Source organism: Thunnus maccoyii, chromosome 6 (genome assembly GCF_910596095.1).
Source record: "Thunnus maccoyii chromosome 6, fThuMac1.1, whole genome shotgun sequence".
Lineage (NCBI taxonomy): Eukaryota > Metazoa > Chordata > Actinopteri > Scombriformes > Scombridae > Thunnus > Thunnus maccoyii.
Window position 1 is genome coordinate 32,904,214 of NC_056538.1, and position 25,696 is coordinate 32,929,909.

The 25,696-nt window shown below is 42.2% G+C and overlaps 1 protein-coding gene and 1 long non-coding RNA gene across 8 annotated transcripts in view; one reads left to right on the top strand and one right to left on the bottom strand.

The window, feature by feature from the left end:
• Window positions 1–5,263: 5,263 nt before the first annotated feature.
• The window catches only part of plekhg2 (pleckstrin homology domain containing, family G (with RhoGef domain) member 2), a 128,907-nt gene continuing 108,474 nt past the window's right edge, over window positions 5,264–25,696 (bottom strand). For 4 of the 7 annotated variants that reach the window (XM_042413503.1, XM_042413504.1, XM_042413508.1 and 1 more), the window contains 13 exons: window positions 25,569–25,661; window positions 23,686–23,772; window positions 22,586–22,619; window positions 21,836–21,934; window positions 20,904–21,005; window positions 18,586–18,624; window positions 17,982–17,989; window positions 17,581–17,730; window positions 16,839–16,970; window positions 14,156–16,235; window positions 13,462–13,939; window positions 11,748–12,614; window positions 5,264–9,312 (listed from right to left, as the gene is read on the bottom strand). In XM_042413503.1, coding sequence (XP_042269437.1) covers window positions 6,657–9,312; window positions 11,748–12,614; window positions 13,462–13,939; window positions 14,156–16,235; window positions 16,839–16,970; window positions 17,581–17,730; window positions 17,982–17,989; window positions 18,586–18,624; window positions 20,904–21,005; window positions 21,836–21,934; window positions 22,586–22,619; window positions 23,686–23,772; window positions 25,569–25,661 — 6,825 coding nt within the window. In that variant the 3' untranslated portion in view covers window positions 5,264–6,656. The remainder of the gene's footprint in view (window positions 9,313–11,747; window positions 12,615–13,461; window positions 13,940–14,155; window positions 16,236–16,838; window positions 16,971–17,580; window positions 17,731–17,981; window positions 17,990–18,585; window positions 18,625–20,903; window positions 21,006–21,835; window positions 21,935–22,585; window positions 22,620–23,685; window positions 23,773–25,568; window positions 25,662–25,696) is intronic. The other 3 variants (XM_042413507.1, XM_042413506.1, XM_042413505.1) reach the window with 3 other exon arrangements.
• Window positions 18,587–21,892, top strand: LOC121898447. The gene is made up of 3 exons (XR_006096465.1): window positions 18,587–18,705; window positions 20,935–20,978; window positions 21,814–21,892. It is a non-coding gene; the product is annotated as an uncharacterized LOC121898447 (long non-coding RNA).

Genomic DNA, 25,696 nt, shown 5'->3' on the forward strand with positions numbered 1-25,696 from the left:
CACTCCTCCCTCTCCCCTCTTCCCCCTCCCTTTCATTTCACTATACTCTTATATGCCCTCCTCTTTTCCCAAACTCTGTTTCTTTTGCCATCTCCTCCTCCTCCTCCTTTTTTGGGATCAGTTTTCTCAGAGCCCTGCAGCTTCATAAATCATCTCAACATGCCTGCCTTTGATTTTTTTTTTACTATGATGAGAAGTTGCAAAAGACCACTTAGAAATGTTATAAAAATGGGTTCCGCTTCATAATACTTCAATTACCTGAAGCCTTTAAAGCTGATTTATTCATTGACTGGGACTGTGTGCTGTTTGAAACATTAAAAGCACACAGCTATTTGGTAACTTCCAGTAAAAGAAACATCTTCATCCCGCTATTATTGATACGAGCCAGCCGGAAAGTCTCCTGTGTCTCATGTCTCTCTCTCTTGTCTCTTTGAAATAAATGAAGCTAATGAGAAAATCGACTTTAAATGTCACCATACATATTTTAAGGGGTCAATTCAGGCAAATAGCCTAAACAGTTGTTTTCCTATCCCTCAGTGGAGATTTCTGTCAAAAAAATACTCTGATACATCTCTTATTAAGAGGAACTTAATAAAACTACAGTTTCACATGTTTCAGAAAGTGTCATTTACATTTCAGACATTTTACTGGACAAAAAAAAAATTTGCATTTCTTGTGGATTATTCATCAAAACAGTTTATAAGTTCTTGTGTAAATTACCAACTACCTACATTTTTAAAAAAAAAAAAAAAAGAAGGCATGGACACTATTATTTGTGTCTTATTGATTGGTTTAAGCTGGAATACACACATTAATACATTCTAAGAAAATAATTATTCACCAGCCAAAACACCCCTTAACAGGTTCAGTAAATAGATAACTTGAGTTTCTTTCACCTTGTCTAGTTATAAAGCCTTCAACAAAGTGTTTGGCAGACTGGAATGTGTGTGAACACATTAAACTCCTGTGTAAATTTCAGGACTTTGCATAAGGGAAACTATTGCTCCTCTTACCAGGAAATGACATCTTTCTGGAGTTACATACTTCACCTCTGAGTATGAAATTCACAAGAAAGAAAGGAAGTTTCTCAAAAGGGAGTCATGCATATCATGTATCGTATGTCATTTAACACTGTAAAAAAAACCCCAGAAGCTGCAGAGTTCATTACAGCCACAAAATGAAAGTGTTGGGCAGTGTTCATTCTAACATTAAGAGGACTTTTACTTAATACTTTTACTTTAATAAAGGATCTGAGTACTTTTTCTACCACTGATTGACACTATGAACAGAACAGCATCTACTAAAATGACATGTTGGACTTGTAATGATCCACAAGTATCTAATGACTAACAACAGTGTTGAGGCCAGTCTGGGCCTGTTTCCAGCAGGAGTTTCATAAAAACTTCACATCACTCAACATAACTGAACTGAAGTTTCATCCGTCCTTTCTTTGTGCTTTTTTCCCCATAATGAGCCTCTTAGAATGTCCTCATTCAAGCTTGAGTTGTGAAGCACTTTTGGGTAACGCTTTAGATTACAGCCCGCAGCGTGCAGTGTAATTACTCCGCAGTTACAGTGTAATCTTTTGTGTTAACGGTGTAGCAGTACGGTACTTACCAATACATATATGTAGGTACCGAGGAACAAGATGTGAAGTTATGGAATAAGGGGGTAACAATTTAGGAACTTACAAATAGGCCTACTGTAATTATTGTTTAACTACCAGGTACCTATTCTATTATCATTTTTCATTTTGGCGTACTTCAAATAATAACGGAGTACATGAGGTATGACTCACTTGTAGTGGTTTAGATTACAGCCCTCACATCCTGTCATTTTCCTGTAATTACATGCAACAAACATAATTTACTCTGTAACTACAGAGGACAATGTGAGCACAGTTTTAATTTTACTTGCCGCAAAAAAATGGAAGAACTTAATTAACTACACAGTTTGCAATCAGAAGAGTATATGAGCCATTTATGTGTGTTCTGATTCATAGCTCATGTTTTATCTTTAGCTATATTTATATTAGCTATAGCTATATATTTATTTCCTGGGATGAAAGGAGATCGTGCACAGAGCTGGAAAAAATGGTAAACTTGCTCATTGAGGAGCCGTAATGCCGGACGAAAACAAATACCAGGGAGAAGACTTTCAACATTTTAATGACTTCAAAATTGTCAACATGTGTTTACACACAAGTGAGTGACATCTCTGGTGGGTGAATTCTGTCCGCTGATGGCAGATGGAGCCACGATGCCATAAACAAGCGTCAAGTGATGAAGTTTGTTGAGATGAATGACAGCTGAGACAGTCTTCAGAGGCCGACAGTATCCATGACAACACGCCGGACCCTGGACCCTTTATTCCGAAGTAAACGCACAGATGTACCCCGTAGTTATTTTAAGTACGCCAAAATGAAAGAGGAGCAATGTAGTTTGTTGGTAATAAGGTCATTTTGAAATAAAATCACATCAGATGTATGAAGTGCTGCAGAAGTCATCACTCCATCTTCCCTGAAACGTCCAGATTTTTACTCAGTTTTATAGTCATACTGTTCCCTGTAATAACATAACAGGTATAGTAGTTAAAGAATAACTACAGTATTAATTCTCTCTAAATTCTTCCTAGATTTCCAGATTATTGCTCAGTAGATCGTACATACTCTGTAATAATAGAATAGGTACCTGGTAGTTAAACAATAATTACAGTAGGCCTATTTGTAATTTCTTAAATTGTTACCCCCTTATTCCATAGCTTCACATCTTGTTCCTCTGTACCTACATATATGTATTGGTACGTACCGTACTGCTACACCGTTAACACAAAAGATTAAACCGTAACTGCGGAGTAATTACACTGCACGTTCCGGGCTGTAATCTAAAACGTTACGGCACTTTTATTCACCAGCATGAGTGTAAATCTGTGCATTTTTGTACAAATACGCAGCAGCTCAAATTTCAAAAGCAGCACTCTGTTTCTCATCAAACCCCATAAATAAATAAAGACGAGTAAAGTTCTTACCCAGAGAGAGAGGGAGCTGAGCGAGGCAGGCGACTGAAGAACAGCCAGCAGAAGAAATAAAAGCACATGAAAAGGGGGTCAGAGTTCATATTTGGAGTGCCAAGCAAAACTGAAACTGTGAGTGCATGTTGCACGTATCGAATAGCTGCAGCTCACTGTTATATGTATAATAGTTCACTCTGCTGCAGCTTCTCAGCACAATCAAACACATGAAGCCCGCAGAAATGTACAGATATGCTCTAATGACACAAAGAAACTTTACAAACTCTGTCTGTTTGTTTGTCTGTCAGGTTTTATTGACTTTTCTCTGTGCCAGAAGCAGGAAGTTGTGCAGAATATTCTATTATCAAACGTCCTACAAAGTGAGGTTGTTTTTTTTTTATATCACCAGTACAATATCCAGGTGTTTCTCATTCATGAGTCACACAATGTGAGTGAGATAAGAGGTTTATGTTTCTGCGGGTAATCTGGCCTGCAGTGTGTGTGGAGTCATGGGTGGAAGAAACACAAAGGAAACGTGCATGAAGTTTACAGCTTATGACAAACAATATTTCTTATCGTGCCAGGTCAGGTAGCTGCAGTGCACATCAATACAGAGTTCAAGTGGTGCTTATTGAGCAAAATGCTAACTTAAGCATGTTAACATACTCAATTTTATTTTACTAATTAGCACTTAGCTGAGGCTGATGGGAGGATTTGTTTTGCAAGTACGACGACAAATTAAAATTTTGAAAAGATGAAAAGTCAGAGGATCACCAACGTTACCAAAGTTAATCCTCTGGTGAACCAAATTTCATAGCAATACGTTCAATAGTTAAGAGATATTACAATTACAAAGTCAGCCTACTATCACCTGGAGAATATATCAAGAATTAAAGGACTTATGTCTCAGCAGGATTTGGAAAAATTTGTCCTGCATTTATCTTCAGTAGACTTGATTACTGTAACGCCGTCTTCACAGGTCGATCAGACAGCTGCAGCTGATTCAGACGCTGCTGCTCGAGTCCTCACTAAGCCCAAGAAAGTGGATCATATCAATCTCACTTCTCAGATCTTTACACTGGCTTCCTGTCTGTCAAAGAATTGATTTTTTTTTAAAAAAGCACTGCAGAGCACTGAATGGTTTAGAGCCAAAATACATTTCTTATCTGCTGTTATGAAACATCCAGACCTATCGGGTCATCTGGATCAGGTCTGGCTTTCTGTCCCCCAGAGTAAAAACTAAACATGGAGAAGCAGCGTTCGGTTTCAATGCTCCACATATCTGGAACAAACTCCCAGAAAACTCTCAGTTCTTTTAAATCACAGCTGAAGACTTTTCTGTTTGCCGCCTTTTATTAAACCAATTTTGAGGGTTGATATCTTACACTGCACTGTAACTTTTATTCTCCTCTTTTATCTGTCTTATTCCCTTTTTAGCTTCTTTTTATTTCCAAATTTAACACTTTTTGATCTTATTTAAATGTCTTTTTACCTGTGTTGCCTTTATATTCTGTCTTGATGCCTTTTATGCTCTATGTAAAGCACTTTGAATTGCCTTGTTGTTGAAATGTGCTGTACAAATGAACTTGCTTTGCCTTATGATGATGCAAGATATTTGAGTCTGGACCCGACCGACAGACTGACGTGGACACAGTATCTGTAATAAAATGCACGAGTCACTGCGTTTTTTTTGGTTTTGCACCACACAACTTTATTTTCCATACATCTCACTGACTCTATCAGGGTTCCTGCATGAAGACTTAATATGAAGACTGTTAATATTTCCCTTTTCACCAGCTCCCAAAAACATGAAGTTCTCTCCAGTCTGTCACCAGCGTCCTGCAGAAACCAAACAACTCATTCAATGATTTTCATATCTGACCTCCACACGTTCAGTTTTACTGCATTCATATTCATAAAAGTCCTTTGCTCAAATACTATTTTCACTAGCAATGTGTTTTCTTTCGATTTTTGTGGAAACTGAAAACTGTGTGAATGGTGTTTTCTTTCAACAGGTTAGACAATTTTTAAATGGTTGGGGACATTAAATCTGTTTTTTTTGGTTGGAAATGATGAAAAGCCAAACACAGTGAACCTTAAACATCAATCATCAACTGTAATAGGATTTGCCTGATGACTTTCTATATTTTTATTCTTGCCAATAAAGCTCATGTTTGGATCCAAACCAGAAATGAACTAATCCAACAAGTATTGTGTGTGCATCCAGAGCCTGATACATCTTATTCCTCTGTGCTGTAGACCTCCGTTGTTGTCCAAAAACGATTAAAAACACATCAGTGAGCCACAGAAAAATATAGAAAATTGCCAGATTGATCTTTTCATACGTGAATTAATCAATATGTCACCAGTGTGTAACCTGAACACTTGAGTCTGTTTTGACTCCTGATGATCAGTATTCGGCTTGATGCTGAGGTCATGAGGCTGTTTCTGAAAACCCAGTGAAGCTCAAGATACAAGGTTTCTGAAGGATACTGACAACAGGACAGAGTGCAAAGTCAATGACCCAAATGAGTACATCAATATGAGAACAAACATCACAATACACAGATATCCGCTTGGTCTGAAGTTAAAGGAGAACTTGCCAGACACGTCATTTCAAACACACACACACACACACACACACACACACACACTTACACCCAAGAGCTGAGGACACTGTGCAAAATATCAACATAACGTTAAGGATATTAAGTGCCAAAGAGAATAAGACTAACTTCATAAATAAACAATAAAATAAAAAGAATAAAAATGGTTAAAAAGATAGATTATTAATAACCACAGTTAACTTTAAACACATGGCGTCAGAAAACCAGAAATTGATGTTTGTTCAACAGAATATAGAAAAAAAAAAAATAGAAGCAATAATAATAATACATTAAGTAACTGTGATTGCATACAGCACTGGTTGGACCTTCAACATATCTGTGTTTGCAGGATTAGCAGAAATGGATGTACTCCAGCTCATTAAAGTTACTGATTTAACTGTCTATTATTATCTAAAAGTCCATCCAAGAAGTCATCACATCCACAAAAAAAGAGTCTGTTCAGAAGCAGCAAACTGTCCAATGAACAGACTTCAGACCGGTTAAACTGTCTTTAAACTGTCACATCCTGCTGAGGACATTCAGGGGTTTTGGGTGTTCATCAAGCAAGAGGACAGCTGCGTGATTCATCACCATTGGTGGCAACGTATTCCTTTACTTTTTTTTACAAAATTGGGATCTTTAAAGAAATTCCATTAGCATCTATTCAAAGTCATTAGCCCAGATTGAAAAATATGAAGAGCCATGTGCAGGTGGATTTTCCATTCTTGAAAAGTCTAATGTTTAATGCTCAGGTACTAAGATTCAATGTGTAGTCTGCATTACATGTGACTCCAAACGTATCCCATCACGCTCAGGGGAATGTCTTCACTCATTATGTCCCTCGGGGTGTGAACTTATTCCCAAGCCAAAGTATCCATCGCTTTGCTATTTGAGAAAGCTTTTCAACTTGGAATACTTTGTGTCTCTGTGGTGAGGGGCCAACTCACGTGTGGATGTTTTCTCTAAAAAAAAAACAGTAATGCCTTTTTTTTTCGTTGCATCACCTTCTCAGGCCACAAAAGAAAGAATCCTGTCTGTCTTTCAAAGCCTGTTACAGTTCTGAGGAAGAGGGGAAGGAAGGTGTGAAAGTCCATTGATGCTTACTCTCCTCGCCATTTGCGCCTGTCCTGATCCTCCAGCTCCAGCTCCACCCTGGAGGGTTTGGGTCAGGCTAACTTGGGCTGTGCTGAAGGAGGTTATCCGGCCACTTCCAGCAATCTGGAGGTTGACTGTGGTGGCGTAACTGGTCTTCTGGTTCCCCAGTTTGGTAGGAGAGGAGAGGGCAAAGGGTAGGGGGGATGAGCTTGAGGGCAAAGGGGAGGGGACTGAAGGTACAGGAGGCGTTGTGGAGGTGATTTGGACCTGAGGCTGGGGTTTGACTTGGTAGTTTGGTTGCTGGTAGGGGGCAGGTGGAGGGGAGGTGATGCCTGAGGAGGACAGGACCAGGCAGGAGGAGGCAAGGTTTTGTTCACGGGAGGGCCGGGCAACGTAGGCGCAAATCAGCTGACTGCGACAGCTACCCTCCTCCAGTTCTGGGTCTCCCCATTCTGCCTGGCTGTCTGATGGAGCCGGAGAGGAGAGGAGGGTATGCGAGAGCGGGGAGAGAGGAGAAGGAGAAGAGGCGATGATGGTGGAAGTAGCACTTGTATCGAGGCTATCAGTTCCATTATATTTGCTCGAAAGCTCCCGTACATCTGGCCAGGGCACGCTGGTGAAATGCTGCCCACCAAGGGTGCCTTTCCCTGGAGTAAGCCTACTAAGGGAGTTGGGGGACTGAAGTCCAGCTCGGGGGCTGAGGCAGGATGGTGAGCTGCCATACGAGGACCATCCACTTCTTGGACTGGTCGGACCGGACTCATGCTGGTCAAAGGACCCTCGACCACTACCACTAAAACCAAGGGATCTACGGCTGCCCTCTGCCCAGGAGCGGCGCAGTCCACTAGAGTTGCTCCGGGCCGGGCTGGGGGTTCTGTCTGCGAGGTTGGAGGACAAAGACCTACGGAGGGTTTGTGACATTGTTTGGGCCACTGGAGGCCAGGGTGCAGATGGGGAGGAGGCTCTGGAACTATGCAGTGGGGCAGAAGAAGAAGAGGAAGTGGGGAAGGAGGCATTCTCCAGTGTTGGTGATCCTAAAGAGGAAGCAAAGGAGCGAGAGGGAGAGGAGGAGGTGAATCGGGGGTTTCTAGGTTGGGGTGCTGCAACATTATTTGTCCAAACATTCACTGACACGCCAATAGGAGGCGGGGAGAGGATCTGAGGGCTTGAACATGAGGAACTTGCTGAAGAGGCCCTTGGAAGCTCCAAAGTGAGACCAAGTGGATTATGGGAACTTACGCCTCCTACTCGTGTGCTCCTGGGGTGGGGAGGTTTGTTTGCCATGGGAGAGGAGTAATTATGTTGAGGAGGTGGGGAGCAGAGGCGAGTAAAGGAGGCAGGGCTTGGGGAGGGAGATGGAGACTGAACTCTTGAGCTAGGTTCAGACGCAGAAAAAGGCCGAGCTACACGGTTGTGTGACCCCGACCAGAGAGGATCATGGGTTTGTTGTTCTACAGTAGCATTAGCACTACCATTAGCTAGTGGCGCCTTCTGTGGACTGACTGACCAACCCCCATTACTGACAGCACCATTAATGCTGCAGATGCTGGCATTACTTGCATTTCTGATCACTGCGGTGAAACCAGATAAGCCAACATTGTTATTGTTGTTGTTGTTAGGGTTTTGTGATGAGTCAGTTTTGGAGTGAAGGAATGAGGCACAGGAGGAAGAGGAAGAAGCGTGGGGAGGCCTCATAGATGGGGAAGGAGAGCGTTGGGAAAGAGAGGGAGGAGTCGACTGCACAGGTGATGGAGAAGGGGACCGGAGAAAGGATGGTGGACACCTTGGATGTTGGTACCCATCTACAGTGCACCCTAACTGGGCATAGGCAGGTGTGCTGGAGCCTTGCTGACCAGGAGGGAGTTTAGGTGAAGGGGAGCGACGTCGTAGATGAGAGGACGGTAAGGAAGGGGTGGAGGAAGGGCTTTGGTTCACTGTGTTTGAGGGTTGGGCTTGATGTCGGGCAGCATTCTTTTTCGCCATACTCTGACTGATGGACTGGCTGATACAGGAGGCAGCTAACGATCTGCTGAATGCAGACGAAGATGCTGTGGGGGAGGAACATGGAGGAGAGCGGAGGGAAGAGGGCAGTGTAGGGGAGGAAGAAGGACCTGCTTTCATGGATGAAGACCTCCCAGAGGAAGAGGAGGAGGAGGAATCGAACGCTGGGGAGGGTGTAGGAGAAGAGGCAGGAGGAGCTCTCATGGAGGAGCCCCTCCCAGAAGAGGGAGGAGGAGAGAAGCAGGGAAGAGCCCTGGGAACAGTGTTCGGGGAGGTGAAGCCTTCAGCAGATAAGGGGGTGGGAGAAGGTGCTGCAACGACCCTGAACGGCGAGGGGCAAGGAGACGCTCGAACAGAGGAGGAGGAGGAAGGTGGGAGGGAGGGTGAGGTGGAGAAAGCTCTGATAGGAGAAGGGGAGCTGTGTTTGAGGCTGGGTCTGAAGGCTGAGGGGGCTGTGGTGGGGTCTGCATCCTGGTTAGATCTCTCCACCAAGCCGGGTGTCTCCAAGGACGGTCGGAAAGAAGAGCGGCTGCCTGAGGGGGGGCTGGCGATGGGCGCGCTGGTGGGGGATCCTGAGCCCTGCTGGTCTGCTTCCCTGGAACTGACAAAGAAGCACAGATTTTTTAAAAAGGACACAGTTATGAGCTTGCTATTCATTTTTTGACTGCCTGTGTCTAATGAGCTGTAGATTTGGTGATGTTGGTTTTGTTTTGGTTGTTGGTTTACCTATATACAGCTCAGGCAAGACCTAACTTAGACTAAATTCAATTGTCATTTCATAAATGGGGTATAGTATGAAAACTGCTGATGCTTCTCTACACTTAATCTCTACTATAATCTGCTGTAGGGATCCAAACTGGTCCCCTTTGTTAGCTTTTCTTTGGAGTGTAAAAGACTTTGTGTTACAGGAACCTTTAAAGGTAAACTGACCTCTAACCTTTCAAATAAGAAATATCAGGAGATCAATTACTTTCTCTTGAATTTAACTCTGACAGAAGCTCACCAAAGGATAATAATGGTGAGTTTTAGACCTTTGCAGAAAACACCAGGATTTGCAAAGTTTGCCTTTCAGCTCAACAATACAATATGTTAGCACAGATAAATCACAGGTTATCACAACAGAGGTCTCCACCTCTACAGAGATCTTAGTCTGTCAAGAGACATGGATTTATGACACGCCAGAGGCACTCACACATTCTTTCATGGACTCATTCAAAAAGAGGATTTAAAAAACAAAAAACAAAGGACCTCTTCTTTAAAAAGGACATTAAGTAAAAACGTTACACTTCTTCAGAGTCGATGAGATTAAGACAGTTCATTATATTCTCTCTGTTAAACTAAGTTTGATTCAATGCTAATTAAGAATGTAATCATTCTTTAAGCCAGAAATTATTCATCTGGAGATGGTAAACAATATTGTAGTCTAACCCTGAAGTTTGTGTGACTTAAAATGATTTAGTTATTAATTTATAGATAAATATCTTAAATTACGGTGTGACCGTACTATCCTCCTGTGGTCAGTAGAAGTAGGATTTTGAGCAACAAATGGTATGTATGTTTATGTATCTGCAGTTAAATTGCTGTTCTAACCTTTAGATTTACTAAGTATCAGACATTTACAGTTTAGATAAGTGAGGAATTAATATTCAGTAGTCATAAAATAGAATTTTGTTAACATTAAAAAGTAGGTTTGTTTGGTATGTTTTATTAAAGCTGAACTAATGGCTCAGCAGGTAAAAGTACAGTGGCCTGGACACACTGCAATTTAAGAAAAAATACTCAAATAGACAAAACACTTTCACCATTCTGATAACACAAATGTAGCATAATAAAACATGCTTCAAATACAGAAAAAATAGGTTAGTTGTGTTCTCAGTTTTGTTATGTTTTGCATGTGTTTTGTTAAGTTGCACTGCATTGAGCTCTCAGGGGCACCGTAGAAAAGGGAATGGGTAATAAATTGTGACCATTAAAGAAGATCTTAACAGTTTTTGCCTGTAGTGAATTTATAACTGTTGTTAATTAAGAAAGGTGTATTCATTGATAACTTTACATGCCTCTCTGATTTCTTGAGTTTGCATTTTGAGATATATCTGACTTATGTAGAAGCCTCGTCAGTGAATTTTTTGAGTAGTTAACTGCTAGGCAAAACTAAAATCTAACATTAGGAAAAGAAATAAAAGACAGAAATGTGCAAAATATGAATGTCAAATTGGAACTCAAAAGTTTTTGTTGGGAGCTCCATTGAAGGGGCCAAATACAATAAGAGTAGCAACCATAGCTGCTCGCAGCTTTTGTGCTGTTGTTTGTGTTTCATACATGCTAATTTTTCTTTAGCAAGGAAAACAGTCTAAACTTCCTTTATCCCACACACGTACAAAGAGTTCATGAAACAAATGTTATTAAAAGACAGTGATGTGCTTGTCAGCAGATCTATCAATAACAACCCGTGGAGACATTCTGTACTGCGTTGTTGCTATTTGGCATCAAGAAAATGGTCAGAAGAGCCCCAAGGACTCTTGAGGAGCTAAGTTCTAAACACTTTAGCATACATTAGGGTTTTAAAACATCTGTTAATGCTTATGCTTAAAGCCAGTGAAATAAATCAAAGTCTGATTAAAGAGTCATTGGTTTCTATATTTAACATTTTGTATTTTGCTTTATCAAAAGAAAAATTACCAAGCACATGAAGGGGGCAAATGTTAATTAAATCTTCTACAGAGCGCAAAGATTTGGACCACTCAGCTGTAATGATTAAAAAAAATCTGTTCTGTTCAGCATCTATTTTCTGTACCTTGACAGTTGCGTTTAACTTTGGACTATCCAAATATAGTAATATAATAGTTTTTTTCCCAATTGCATGTAATTCTTCACCAAACATCTGTAAAATCTAGAGACTACATTCTTTTAAAGTGTTTCATTTACTGTGGTTAGCCAAGGTCTTAAGTTATATTCTCTGTTAAAAAGCTGCTGTGGATAGTGAAAGTAAACCATTTTTTATTTTCACAAACATGGTTTAATGTACTTAAGACATACCTGCAGTCATATGGCGTGGTGTTATTGATATTCCAGGTGTTAAAAGGAGCCCGTTTGCCTGTTGTAGTGGGTATGTCTGGTGGCCTCTGGCTGGTGAATGTTGGTAGACAGTCTATGGACTGTGCCAACGGAGAGCGTGGTTCAGCAGGATTTGATTCTGGACTTTGAACCGATGACCACGGACGTGGTGCTGCCCCTTCTCTTGCTTTGTGACCATCGGGGGTTTCTGTGACTATATGACTAGAACCCTTTGAGGGGTCAAAGATCATGTGCAAAGGCTGATTTGGGGCTGACGGAACAACCAGTTTGCCTGAGGATCCGTAGTTAGGTGGCTCATCTGAAAAGACCACTGTTGAACCTTGTGGAAACATCCTGGTTTGTGAAGAAGAATCGTTCAAATCATGCTTGGTTTCATTTAACATCATCTGCTCACTCGGGGGCTCATCTTTCTCTGGGCCTTCAGAGGTACCCAGGGAGGTGAGGCTTCCATCCCCCTGTTGAAGAGCTTCTCTCTGGGCATCCTCTCCAGTCAGTCCTGGGTTTGGCCCCTGGTTCTGTGTAGATGCTACCATCAGTACCAGTTCTCCTGGAGTTCCCTCTCCACCCCTGGGTCCTGTGCACACTAGGGATTCAGGCCCTGCATGAACACTCCCACTTTCATTATGTTGTGTATAATTTTTGTCTTGTACATAATGTACCGCTGGCATATCCTGCTTATGTTTGTTCAGCTCATCCCCATCTTTGGAAATGTTTGACTGTGGTATGCTATGAGCAGAGAGAGTTGGCTCCGAGCTTGCCACGTGGGCAATGACAGATGATGAGTCCTCTCTGATTGAGTAAACACGAAGTCCACCACTCATCTCTGACCTGCAGACAATGAGAAGGAGAATCATACAGTCAGGATATGAGTCAAGAGTCAGAGATGCAACAAGTAAGAATCTCTCTGGCAGTCAACACAAAATGGTAATGTACATTAAGGAAAATAATAGATGATGACTGTATGTAATGTCTCTATGACAGTATCTTAAACAGCAGTTCCTCTAGCCACTAAATTCTTGTTCCATACAAACTGAGAATGGGAAACCTGCTAAATCCTGTTTTCTTTATATTTTTGCACCAAAAGACATCAACACATCAGTATTTCCTGACTGTATGATGGATTGAATGACTTGTTGAAATATTTCTCACGTACTTGAGGGTCAAAAGTCTTGAGGGTCAATTTTAACAACTTGGCAGAGCTGAGGTAGGATAAAATATTGGCAAAGACCACTGCTGTGTGCTATTTCCTGAGAGACATATCAACTGAGCACACTATCGCTACCAAGCATACCTCTTTTTAAACCTTTATATCTTTCTAATGAAACTGTATTTTTAAAAATCTACATTAAGACTTGCATTGTAAGGGGTGAAAAAAGATATACAGACAATGACATTTCGTTTCATAAATGTAAATAGGACAGAATTTGTTTGAGTGAATTTGAATTTGTTTTTAGGTTGTTTGAGTTTACTAGTATAAATATTTACCGTTATATTTGTATTTCATGTTAATCACAGACCACTTTAATGGGTTGTGTAGTGCATGACGCATTCCCAGTCCTGTTGTTGTTGCATTGTTTACAGTTGTCAACAGATGTCAAGAAGTCATAGAGTAATTAATGGCCCCTTTAGAAGGGGCCATTAATTACTAATATTTCTGTAAATATTATCCACTCACCCCTCTCTTTTTTCTGTCTCTTTAGTATCTGCATGATTCAGGACTTCGCAGTAGTCCCTGAACTCTGTGACGCTACGATCCAAGGTCGTGGTGGACATCAGGGGGTTATCACTGGCAGAGCAGCCCAGGCTGGAGCTCTGATCTTCAGGTTGCGCACTGAGGTGATTCCTAGATGCTGTAGAAGTCAAGGATGTGTCTGTGGAGATATTGTAACGTTTGTCCTGGGCTGGACTGGATGACCGACATCTGAGTGAAGTGGACGCATTTTCCTCAGGCGTGGTGAAAGTCTGGGAGTTGTCACCTGATCTACAGTCCACGCTGGAGTCTCTTTCTTTGGTTAAGGCAGAGACAAAGTCCCTGGGCCTGGAGAGGGCGAGTCCATTTGTCTGGTGGTGACAGGCTGGGGTCAGCTGCTCTTTGACTAACACATGACCAAACAGCAGAGGATCACTGGGGACCATTGCTGTCTCCTGAAAATCTAGAAGAAAACCGTGAACAAATACCTCAGTAATGGATTATAACTGATCATAATGACACAAACAGAGATATTGGTCTATATCATTTAAAATTGTGAGCTGAGTAGCAACAATGTGGATCAGTCTGTTGGTTCAGCACTTTGGTTTTGGTCTAACTAAATCTCCAGGAAACCCCAAGTCAATGAATCTTAGAAAAAGTTTTAGAAAGGCCAACCTACCATTCATCAGGCTCTCTGCTGTGTTAGTCCTCTCCTCCTGAATCCTGTGGTCCTCCTGGTTCATGGTTTGGGTCTGGTACTGTCTGTAAGCCTTGGTCTGGGTTTGGCTTTGGTAATGACTCCACATCTGGCTTTTGGTTTGGGTCTGTAACTGCTGCCTGGTTTGACTCTGAACTTTGGTCTCGGAGTGAGTTTGGGTTCCATACTTGGTCTCTGTTCGGGTATCTGATTGGTGTTTTGCCTCAGCATGAGTTGGACCATGACATGAGTTTGCATATGCATGACTTTGGATGTCGTATTTCGGCTGTCTGTTGGTTTCCTTTTGTGTTTGCTGTCGGTGTTTAGTTTGGGCCTGAGATTCAACCTGTGTCTGGCTTTTAGTCTGTGCTGAAAGTCCAGACAGTCTAGCTGAGCCCCAGGACTGGTTCCTTACAGAGCTGATCCGTTTCTGATGCAGTGGGACCTTCATGGTGCTGGCTTTGGCACTATACATCCGGGCCAATGTTTGGACCTTGCTCAGAATACGCTCTGAGTTCTCCATCAGCGCGGGGTCCACCACAGGGCTGGCCTCAAAGAACCCTATACCTGCTACATCTGATCCCATGCCCTCAAACAAGGCCCGGTTGGCAGTGACAATCTTGGAGTGGCGGGACCATCGGCCTACTTTTATCTGACTGGGAAGATCATCAAGGTTCCCACTGGTCTTGACAAGGTCTCTTTGTTTGCTTTTTGTCCAATCGGACTGAGTTTTGGTCTCAGTTTTGTCACATCGCTCTGTATTTGGCAGAGGTGAGGAGGGTTCTTTGCTGCTTGTCTTTGGTTCTGCTGGGGCTGCTTGGTTAGATCCATGCCTGTTCATAACAGCTTGCTCTAAAGCATTTGTTGTTGTTTCATCTCTGCACTTACTCTGTTTGGTGATACATAGTCCATCTCCCTGCAGTGAATTTCCACCTTTCTCCCCAGTAGTCACAACACTTGTTTTCACCTCCTGTACATCCTCCACTCCTTCTTTCGATCGTTCTTTGCAGCCTTTCCCATTTGTGTCCTGAATCCCAGTCTCTTCCCCAACAGGCTTGATTGGGTTTGACTGTAAATTCAGTCCCATTTGGTTAGCGTTGTCCTGCATCAGAGAGGATGTTGATGACTTGTCTGGTCCACTTTCTCCCTCTGCCTCAAAATCCAGGGAGCTGATTGGTTTATCTGCCTGCCCATCTTTCTCTGCATCTGCTGATAGTGGAGGTTGGGAAGAGGCGGAACCAGTGGGGGAAACTACCTCTTGATCAACCTCTCCATCAGTTATTTCAGTTGTTTCACACTTTTGTTTCCCATTCTCTGGCTCCCCCTGGTGTCCACTTATATCAAAGCGTGACACAGACTCCTTCACCAAGCCAGAGGGGATTTGTGAGAAACTGTTTCTCCTTCTTGATGTCACTCCTTCCTGTCCATCTTCCTCTGCATCCTCTTCGTCCTCCTCAGCCTCAGCTGCTGCCTTGTAGTAACTCCTGATTTTTTCGATGATATTCTTGTCACGCTTGGTGAGGTGGGAGCCTCTTTTGGGTTGCTGGCGGCTCTGGATGGGATGATGACGGTGATCTGGATTTGGGGAGTAAGTGGTGGCCTCTGTGTTTGTCTCCTCACTGACTAAGTGACAACTTGCCTCTCTCTCCTCCTCTGCCGAGATGGAGGACTGAAGGTCTGATGTAGGAATAGGGGAAGAGAGAGGTGTTGGAGTGGGGTGGGTGCTCTCTCCCTCTCCTTCATCCTTTGCTTTCTTCACTTGTTTCTTCCTTTCCACCTCTACTTTTTGTGTCTCTCCATCTGCCCCAACTCCCTTTTCCACTTGACTTGTTGCATCTAGAATTTCATGGACTTCATCTGTAGTTGTCTCATTTTCAAGTCCATGTTCCTCCTCAGAGCCACCAGTCTGGCTTCGGAGGGTGCTGATGACCTCTGTCTCTACTTTATCCTGCTCCTGTTGCACTGTGGTTCTTTGTTCTGGGCTGGAGGGACAGGCGACTGGGGGCAGTGGGCAGGTGAAGTTGGTCTGGTTAGATGGAGGCTGGGTATCCTCGTGCTGCTCCTTAAAAGAAAAGTAAGAAAACATTTAAAAAAAAAGATTCACTCCACAATTAACTATTTTATCTGGTGCTTCATATATCTATGAAGATGCATCTTGGAGTCATGAAAAGTGTGACATGACTTAAAGGATGCTCCAGAACAAAGAGTTGCAGAATGAATAGAATAAATGGAACTCTTATTTGAAGGACTACTGTGGTCTACTGCCCAGACTCCATGAAACGTGATTTTGGTTCCCCCCCCTGACCTTTCCACTAGTGCCAACTGCAGGCATTTACAAACAAGAAATATCAACATATATGAGGCAGATTTCTATATGCTTTTCTGAGCTCATTAATGCTCCCCAGATTACAAACTCAAATTTATTGAACTCACTCATGCAATGAACTAGCAAGGCTCTAAAAATACAGCAAAATTGTCTGTAAGTTCAGTCTTATTTGTGTTTTTTCTGGCTCTCAACTGCCTGATGAACTGCTCTTTAGGAGACTACACTAGATTAAAGATGATTTATGTGCAGGTTATGTGTATCAGGTGGTAAATTGAGTCCTTTTTGAGTAGAGTAGAGTCTTTTATGTCACATATGAAGTCCAGTAGAGTGCATTCTAACCGTAGAGTCAGTATGAATGGCGGTGAGTCCTTCTCTGGCTCTGCTCTGGTTGATGAACTCCAGGATCTCTTCTGTGATGGACAGGGTGGGAGGAGGGCCGAGGGAGGTCAACTCCTCCTCCTCCTCTTCCTCCTCATTGGAACAGAGGAAAATAAAAAATAATAGATTTTAATAGAATAGAACACTATTGGTTTTACACAAGCAGGTGTCAAGTCCAAGTTGGTTAAATCAACTAAGTTCAAGATATTAATTTTCACAATTTCACTTTATTTAAGTCTGATTTGCCTTATTGGATGCTGATACCAAAGTATCAATCTAATCAATCTAATCCACTGTAATGTCTAATCTAATCTAATCCAGTCAATTTCAATCTCAGGTCTGGTCTAAACTAAAGTAAACTAAAGTAACGTAAACTGATTGACGTGATGTGACGTTAGATTAGATCAGATTAGTTTAGATTAGACGTGATGTTATGTGACATCAGATTATATTAGACTGGATTAGATTACATATGACATTAGATTGGATTAGATTAGATTAGATTAGATTAGATTAGATTTGACCTACCCTGAACTGCTGTTAGATTAGTACCATCACGTCAGGTCAGGTCACATCATGTCTAATGTAATCTAACGAAATTTAAAATAATGTAATCTGATCTAAACAGATCACGTCACATTTTGTTTCATCTATTCTAATCTAATCTAATCCGTCTAATCTCAGCCTCGTCACAGTAAAGTACCTCTTCTTCCTGGTTTGGTTGCAACTGCGACGTCAGCCGTGATTCGCTCCGCTCGGCCTCCACCTCGATGACGGAGGATGCGAGCGTGCTGCTGCTGCCCGCTGAGCCCAGACTGTCCGCTTGGCACAGCTCACCCTCGCTGCCCGCCTGCTGCAAAAACACACCACGACATTATCACCACGATATTTTAAACCATTGAGTGCTTTACAAACCAACAGTAGTATTAATATCAAAGAAGAAGAGTGGAGAAGGAAGAATGTAGCAGTGCTCAGTTTAAATGAAATTAAGTTCTCTATGTTTACATGTTACGTGGACCAAGTCCATCAGTCATGTGACGCAGCAAAAAAAAAACAGCACATGCATAAAGAAAACACACATAAACGAGTGAGACACTGTCTTACCGTCAAAGCTGGAAGGATTCCCCGGGCGGTGCAGAAGAGAAGAAGGAATGTGATGGAAAGAGAGACAGACATGTTTTTAAGATGTTGTTGTTGGTTGCCAGGAACTTATCAGCAGCAGTTCTGTCTCAGATATTTTGAATGAGTGGGGCTGCAGGCCTGCTATGCGGGGCTGCACTAAAACAGAAACCTGCAGTCATACCAGTCACGCCAGTAACATCAACAACAAAACAAGTCCAGACACATCTGAGAGAAATCAGATGCTTTCAATACCAACGCGTTAAGTAAATACCAATACATTCTTCAAGAACAATGGGGCTCACTCATCCAAACAAATTTGATCTTCAGTGGTCAATATCAGTCAATATCATCTCAGAGGCAGATTTCCAGTAACTTTGAGCTCATTTGTGTTCCCAAGAATACAAACACGAATTTAGAGTAAGATTTCAGCTCCACTTAACAAGTGGAAAGAAAACTCTTCCATTATTTTTAGTTGGAAGGAACAAATGCCTAAAATGAGTGATAGTGAACAGCTGCTGGTCGATGGGTCGATTAGTTTTTTTTATGAAAGCTGCCAAATTGGTGTAAATATAAGAAACTTGCTCACCGTTGGGATGAAAAGCTGCTTCGATGTCTTTAGCTGGAGCTGGAAGAGAAACAGACACTTGGCTCAGTGCTTTGATGAATATTCACAGAGTAAGAGCACACGTCTCCCTGCTGTCCTGAGGTGCATATGTCTATAATATTTTGATTTGCGAGCAGTTTTTGTCCTTCTCAAACCCGGTGTTGACAGGTTTAGCTGTAGTGAGGAAACTGCTCTGTCTGTAGGTGTTACACCTACAATCTCTGGCAGAAGCGTTTTTGGCTCAGGCCCTGTTTACACCAGGTATTAACATCCGTCTCGGGTGATCCGATCACAAGAGGTCACTCAGGACGCATGTGGAAACGGATGTTAATGCCAAGTGTAAACAGACGTACTTCAAGCTGTCCACTTGTGATCGGATCACCCAAGACCCATGTTAATACCAGGTGTAAACAGGACCTCAGAGATAGATGAAAAGCTGCCGGCGGTGCCTCTGTCTGTGTCTCCCTGACTGTCTCCTGGTGTCTCTGTGTCTCCCTGACTGTCTCCTGGTGTCTTTGTGTCTACCCGACTGTCTCCTGATGTCTCTGTGTCTACCTGACTGTCTCCTGGTGTCTCTGTGTCTCCCTGACTGTCTCCTGGGTGTCTCTGTGTCTACATGACTGTCTCCTGGTGTCTCTGTGTCTCCCTGACTGTCTCCTGATGTCTCTGTGTCTACCTGACTGTCTCCTGGTGTCTCTGTGTCTACCTGACTGTCTCCTGGTGCCTCTCTGTCTACCTGACTGTCTCCTGGTGTCTCTCTGTCTACCTGACTGTCTCCTGGTGTCTCTGTGTCTACCTGACTGTCTCCTGGTGCCTCTCTGTCTACCTGACTGTCTCCTGGTGTCTCTGTGTCTACCTGACTGTCTCCTGGTGTCTCTATGTCTACCTGACTGTCCCCTGGTGTCTTTGTGTCTACCTGACTGTCTCCTGGTGTCTCTGTGTCTACATGACTGTCTCCTGGTGTCTTTGTGTCTACCTGACTGTCTCCTGGTGCATCTGTGTCTACCTGACTGTCTCCTGGTGTCTTTGTGTCTACATGACTGTCTCCTGGTGTCTTTGTGTCTACCTGACTGTCTCCTGGTGTCTCTCTGTCTACCTGACTGTCTCCTGGTGTGTCTGTGTCTCCCTGACTGTCTCCTCGTGCGTCTGTGTCTACCTGACTGTCTCCTGGTGTGTCTGTGTCTCCCTGACTGTCTCCTGGTGCATCTGTGTCTACCTGACTGTCTCCTGGTGTCTCTCTGTCTCCCTGACTGTCTCCTGGGTGTCTCTGTGTCTACATGACTGTCTCCTGGGTGTCTCTGTGTCTACCTGACTGTCTCCTGGTGTCTCTCTGTCTCCCTGACTGTCTCCTGGTGCATCTGTGTCTCCCTGACTGTCTCCTGGTGCATCTGTGTCTCCCTGACTGTCTCCTCGTGCGTCTGTGTCTACCTGACTGTCTCCTGGTGTGTCTGTGTCTCCCTGACTGTCTCCTGGTGCATCTGTGTCTACCTGACTGTCTCCTGGTGTCTCTCTGTCTCCCTGACTGTCTCCTGGGTGTCTCTGTGTCTACATGACTGTCTCCTGGTGTCTCTGTGTCTACCTGACTGTCTCCTGGTGTGTCTCTGTCTCCCTGACTGTCTCCTGGTGTCTCTGTGTCTACCTGACTGTCTCCTGGTGTCTCTCTGTCTCCCTGACTGTCTCCTGGTGTCTCTGTGTCTACCTGACTGTCTCCTGGTGTCTCTCTGTCTACCTGACTGTCTCCTGGTGTCTTTGTGTCTACCTGACTGTCTCCTGGTGTCTCTCTGTCTACCTGACTGTCTCCTGGGTGTCTCTGTGTCTACATGACTGTCTCCTGGTGCATCTGTGTCTACATGACTGTCTCCTGGTGTCTCTCTGTCTACCTGACTGTCTCCTGGTGTCTCTGTGTCTCCCTGACTGTCTCCTGGTGTCTTTGTGTCTACCCGACTGTCTCCTGATGTCTCTGTGTCTACCTGACTGTCTCCTGGTGTCTCTCTGTCTACCTGACTGTCTCCTGGTGTCTCTCTGTCTCCCTGACTGTCTCCTGGTGTCTCTGTGTCTACATGACTGTCTCCTGGTGTCTCTCTGTCTCCCTGACTGTCTCCTGGTGTCTCTGTGTCTACATGACTGTCTCCTGGTGTCTTTGTGTCTACCTGACTGTCTCCTCGTGCGTCTGTGTCTACATGACTGTCTCCTGGTGTCTTTGTGTCTACCTGACTGTCTCCTGGTGCGTCTGTGTCTACATGACTGTCTCCTGGTGTCTCTGTGTCTACCTGACTGTCTCCTGGTGTCTCTGTGTCTACCTGACTGTCTCCTGGTGCGTCTGTACGGCAGGTTTCCCTCCAGCAGCAGCGGCAGACCCCTCCTGGACTTCTCAGGTGTGTACATCAGCAGCTCTGGAGGCTCTGGAGGGACAAACAGAGCGGAGACCTTCAGTCATTTATTATTCGATGCATTCAGCTTCTTTCAAATTCAAAGAATCCTGTACACAAGTAACTCAACTCTGGTTTATTTGTTGAACCACTTATAGAAGAGAACCACACTAGTGGTTTTACACCATAAACTACAAATCATATTAAACCTTAAATTAAGGTTGTGTTCATAGATGCTCTGACATCTGAGATTTAAAAGTTAAAGAGTAATCAAACATCAAATCTAAATAATCAGAACTACAAAATCTTCTAAATTTATATTATTTTTATATTTTGTCATTATACATATTATATTATTATTATTTATTTAAAAAATATCATAAAAACCAAAGCAGCAGAAGCCAAGATATCTGGACTTTTAGTCCAAAACACTTCAAAAACACCAGAGCCTACATTTCCCACAATGCAACTCAATATTCTTATTAGTAAAGCCCTCAAACTCCAAACCTCCACTTGGTAATGCAGGCTTTCTCTTATAAGAGTCCAGCACCATGTTTTTTTTGTGTGTTGTTTTTGGATTTCCGTTTCTTTTTTTTTTCATTCTTTCTTAATTTAACTTTATTGAAAACAATCAAATTCAAAACACAATAACATATAAATAAGTATAAGAACAAAAAACAGAGACAAAGTTCCAGGGAATTAAATCATACAAATAACCAAACAACATCAAACAACTGTGTTCACAGCCTGAGTAACACTAACTGATGCGTAAACTGATCTTTAGGTGTGAAATCACCATGAAAACGGTCTTTATTGATTGTATTTATTGATGGATCTGCAGCACAAAGAAAGAGACGACTAACCCTGACCTGACTGACGCCTGCCGCGGTGATAGCCGTGGACGTCGTCCACTCGCGGCGATGCAGACGACTTCTTCAGGTTGTCCTGGTCGAACTGAGGGGCTGAAAAACAGGAAGTGATGTCACCTCATCCGCTTCTGCTGAAAACAGCTTCTCAGACTTACAATAAGAAATGTCCACAGTCTGCTTAATGCCTTACTTTTCTATCTACTTATTATTTTATTCAGCTTTCTTTATTATCATTATTATCATTATTATTATTATTATGTGACATCCCCTTACAGTAACCTCGGACATGTTGTAAGTAACATATGTTTCTAACAAAGAGGAACAACAAAAACACAACAATTAGAAATAAAAAAAAAGCTTTTCAGAATTCCAACAAATGACAAACAGTACAAAACACGTCAGACACAAAACAAGCAAAGGAATACAGGCTGAAAACATAAGAAACGATACATAAAAATATATGAAATGAGGGATCAGAGTTTCCTATTCATAAAGTTTTTATAGACGAGATGCAACAATAAAACAAACATAAAGCCTTAAAGACTCTTTAAGTTAGAAATCTGTATTTTACTGTTTGTTGTTGAGCCGTTTTTGCAATAAAAAGTAAAGATGACTTTTTGAAGTTATTTCATCTTTGCAACAGAATCTTTAACACAATGACATGCAGTGTGTGTGAGTGTGTGTGTGTGTGTGTGTGTGTGTGTGTGTGTGTGTGTGTGTGTGTGTGTGTGTGTGTAAACTCACACTGACAGAAGTTGTCTCCCAGGACCTGCCTCGCCTGGAAAGAATCATCGAGACAGAAAATATTCTTACGTCAGTACAACTTTAATACAAGTTAGAGGATGAATGTTTCCTCCCGATGACGCCAACATCGATCACACATACGGGACAGGTTTCACAATATTCCGTTGTCTGTCTCAAAACAGCAGTCAGGAGCCCAAATGAACAGTGAAACATGTTTTTCTCGCTGTAATCATTCCTCCTGTTCATACTGGATATTAAAAGATCCTTCAAATGTGCTTTCAGTATAAGTGATGGAGGCCAAAATCCACAGTGTGTCCACACAGTCATTTAAAAGTCTCTGTGAAGTTTATATTCAGCTTCAGCAGTCTGAGTTAGTCATATCAAGTGGATATCTGACAAATTTACAGTCTTTTAAGCATCAAATTCCCTCTTTGTGTTTCCTCGGACAGTGTTTCCCTGTTGAGCTGCAGGTGGAAGTATAGTAACAAAAAGAGGAACTTTGGCACTAAAAAGACTGTAACGTTGAAAGATATCTACTTGATTTGACTCATTTGGACGCTGAAGCTTCATATTAGCTTCCGATAAACTTTCAAATACACAGAAGGAGGACGTAAGTGCATTATGAAGGGATCTTCTAATGGTCAGTATGAACAGGAGGAATGATTACAGCAGTAAAGAACATGTCTCACTGATTATTTGGGCTCCTGACTGTTGATTTAAGACAAACATGGATGTGTTTTAATGAGGTGAACTAAAGATAATAATGATAAGAAGAACAGTGCTGTTAAAACTCAGCAGCATTTATTACTACAGGTTTTCCCTGTGATGGATTTAGTGGCAGCCTTTAAAGTGCAGTAAAACCTTAAATGACCAGCAGGTGGCAGCAGAGACCAACAGAAAACTACAGAGCTTCTGCACCAATATTTCACATCTACTACTGATGCTACTGCAACCACACAACTTCTACTTCTTCTATTACTTCCTGTACTTCAGGGATACTACTCTAACATCAGTATAATAATTATAGTGATATAAACAGCCAAACTCTTTTAGTAAAACTTGAATTTACAGCCTGATGTCTCTCTTCCCTCCGTCTTTACCTTCTGTGGAAGTGAAGCAGGATGGTTTTCTACGATCAGTCTCTTGAGGTAGTGCACCCACAGCCTCTTCTCCTCCTGGTTCTTTGTCTGCAAAAAGTCACATTATGACACGTTGGATACTGTCACCAATACCTTACTGTATATATTACTTTATCATGTAGAGATATTAATCATTTGTTAATGTTTCTGTGCTGTAAGCCTGCAGATGTTTAACTTCTTTCACTGTATAATAATAATCTTTTCAAAACCGACGCTACAAACATTCATCCACATAAAAGAAGAAATTAAAGGAGAAATAAAAATATGAAGTAAAATCAGAAAAGATTCTCCAGTGTCATTATGTTTTAGGAAAAGATTTAAAAGATGTCACTGACTCAGTCAATCTGGTTTCCTGTAAAGACTCTGCCCCCTCTAGTTCTCAGCCTCTGGAACAGATAAAGACCTCTGCACGAAGATCTCAAACTACATACAGGCTCGTATGATACTAAGAGGTCAGAAATAAACTACGGAGAGAGGCCATGAAGAGATCGGTCAGATCCTAAAATCAATTCTAAAACATTCTGGGAGCCGCTGTAATAACAGAGCTGATGTGATCACAGCTGTGTTGCTTCCTGGCAGCTGAGTTTGGCTTTTTTTTTTTTTGTGATAATTTCATAAGTTGCTCATTTGTTTCGATCATTTCTACCACTGACAGAGAATGTCACCTAAGGCCATGATGATAATCAGGAAGAAGAAATATTAACTACTGGTGTTGGCGGGTGAATATGGGTTCATCTAATGTACCTGAAGTACTTGTGCCTTCTAAAAATAGACTTTTATAGATGTGCTTTTATGTGATCTTTTCTTGTTTGGCGCTTATGGTTTTAATTTTCCCTTTGATCTCCTTTTCTTGTCCTTTACCTCATTCCTGTGGGCATTAAGGGTGCGCCTGCATACAAATACATTATTCGGCAAATCACAAATAGTGGGTTTTATAGGAATATTTGTTTCATACAAATATTTTGAAAAGTTATTTGTTGGGGGTGTTCCCCAGAGATAAAGCTGAGCTACTGACACAAGCAAAGTTCTCCCAAGAGACTCTCCATAACCTGTTGTTCCCCTCCTCCTTTCCACAAAGTTAGGTTGTAAAAAAATAAGCAATGAATGAAAAGTGCAAAGCAAGAATCACCTTTGAAGTTCTTCCCTACATGTTACACACTGTGCTGTCTCTGTGTTATGGATGTATAAACAGGTAGAGGTCTGTCTGCATGAGGTGATGAGTAAAGTTTTATCTCAGTAGTCGTCTATGATCTGGGAGACTCCAGTTCGAGACCCGATGTGAGGACCTCCTTCATAACGTAGTTTACTCATGAACACTGATTGTAACACTTTAATTTTCTAAAATTAAAAGTGTCATAAAAACAAACACAGGATTTTTAAGCCTCTTTCTACTTTTATTCGAATACAAATACAGATACAAATAATTTTGCTGCCTCAACAGATACAAACACTGGGATCTCTGCACATCTCTAGTGGGCATCGTTGTATTTTGTTTTAACACTAATTTAAAAATGCATTGATTATTCATATGTGCTTTTGCTGTGTTTTGTGTTTATAAATGTGCAGACAGTGTTCAGCACTTTGTAAAAAGTGCTACATATATAAGGATATTATTATTATTATTATTGTTATTATTACCTCTGTGGTCAAACCTGACATGAAACTGCTGCTCTCTGTCTTCTATCTTCCTACCAGTCCAATCAGTTCTAAAACATGCTGGGAGCCAGTGTGAAGACAAACTGAACCTGATGACTCCAACATGATCCCTGAGTCTTACATGTGAGCTCGGACAGATTGGATTTGGACCCGGATTGAAATGTTTAGAACTTCATGTCAGCTCTCACCTGGACGATGTGCTGCTGTTTGGGAATCGTCTGGTCGGACACTCTGAAACACAGCGGATCCTTCAGAGTCTCGACTAACAGCAGATTACAACACTGCAGCAGAGGAGACAAGATAAGACAGTGTTGTT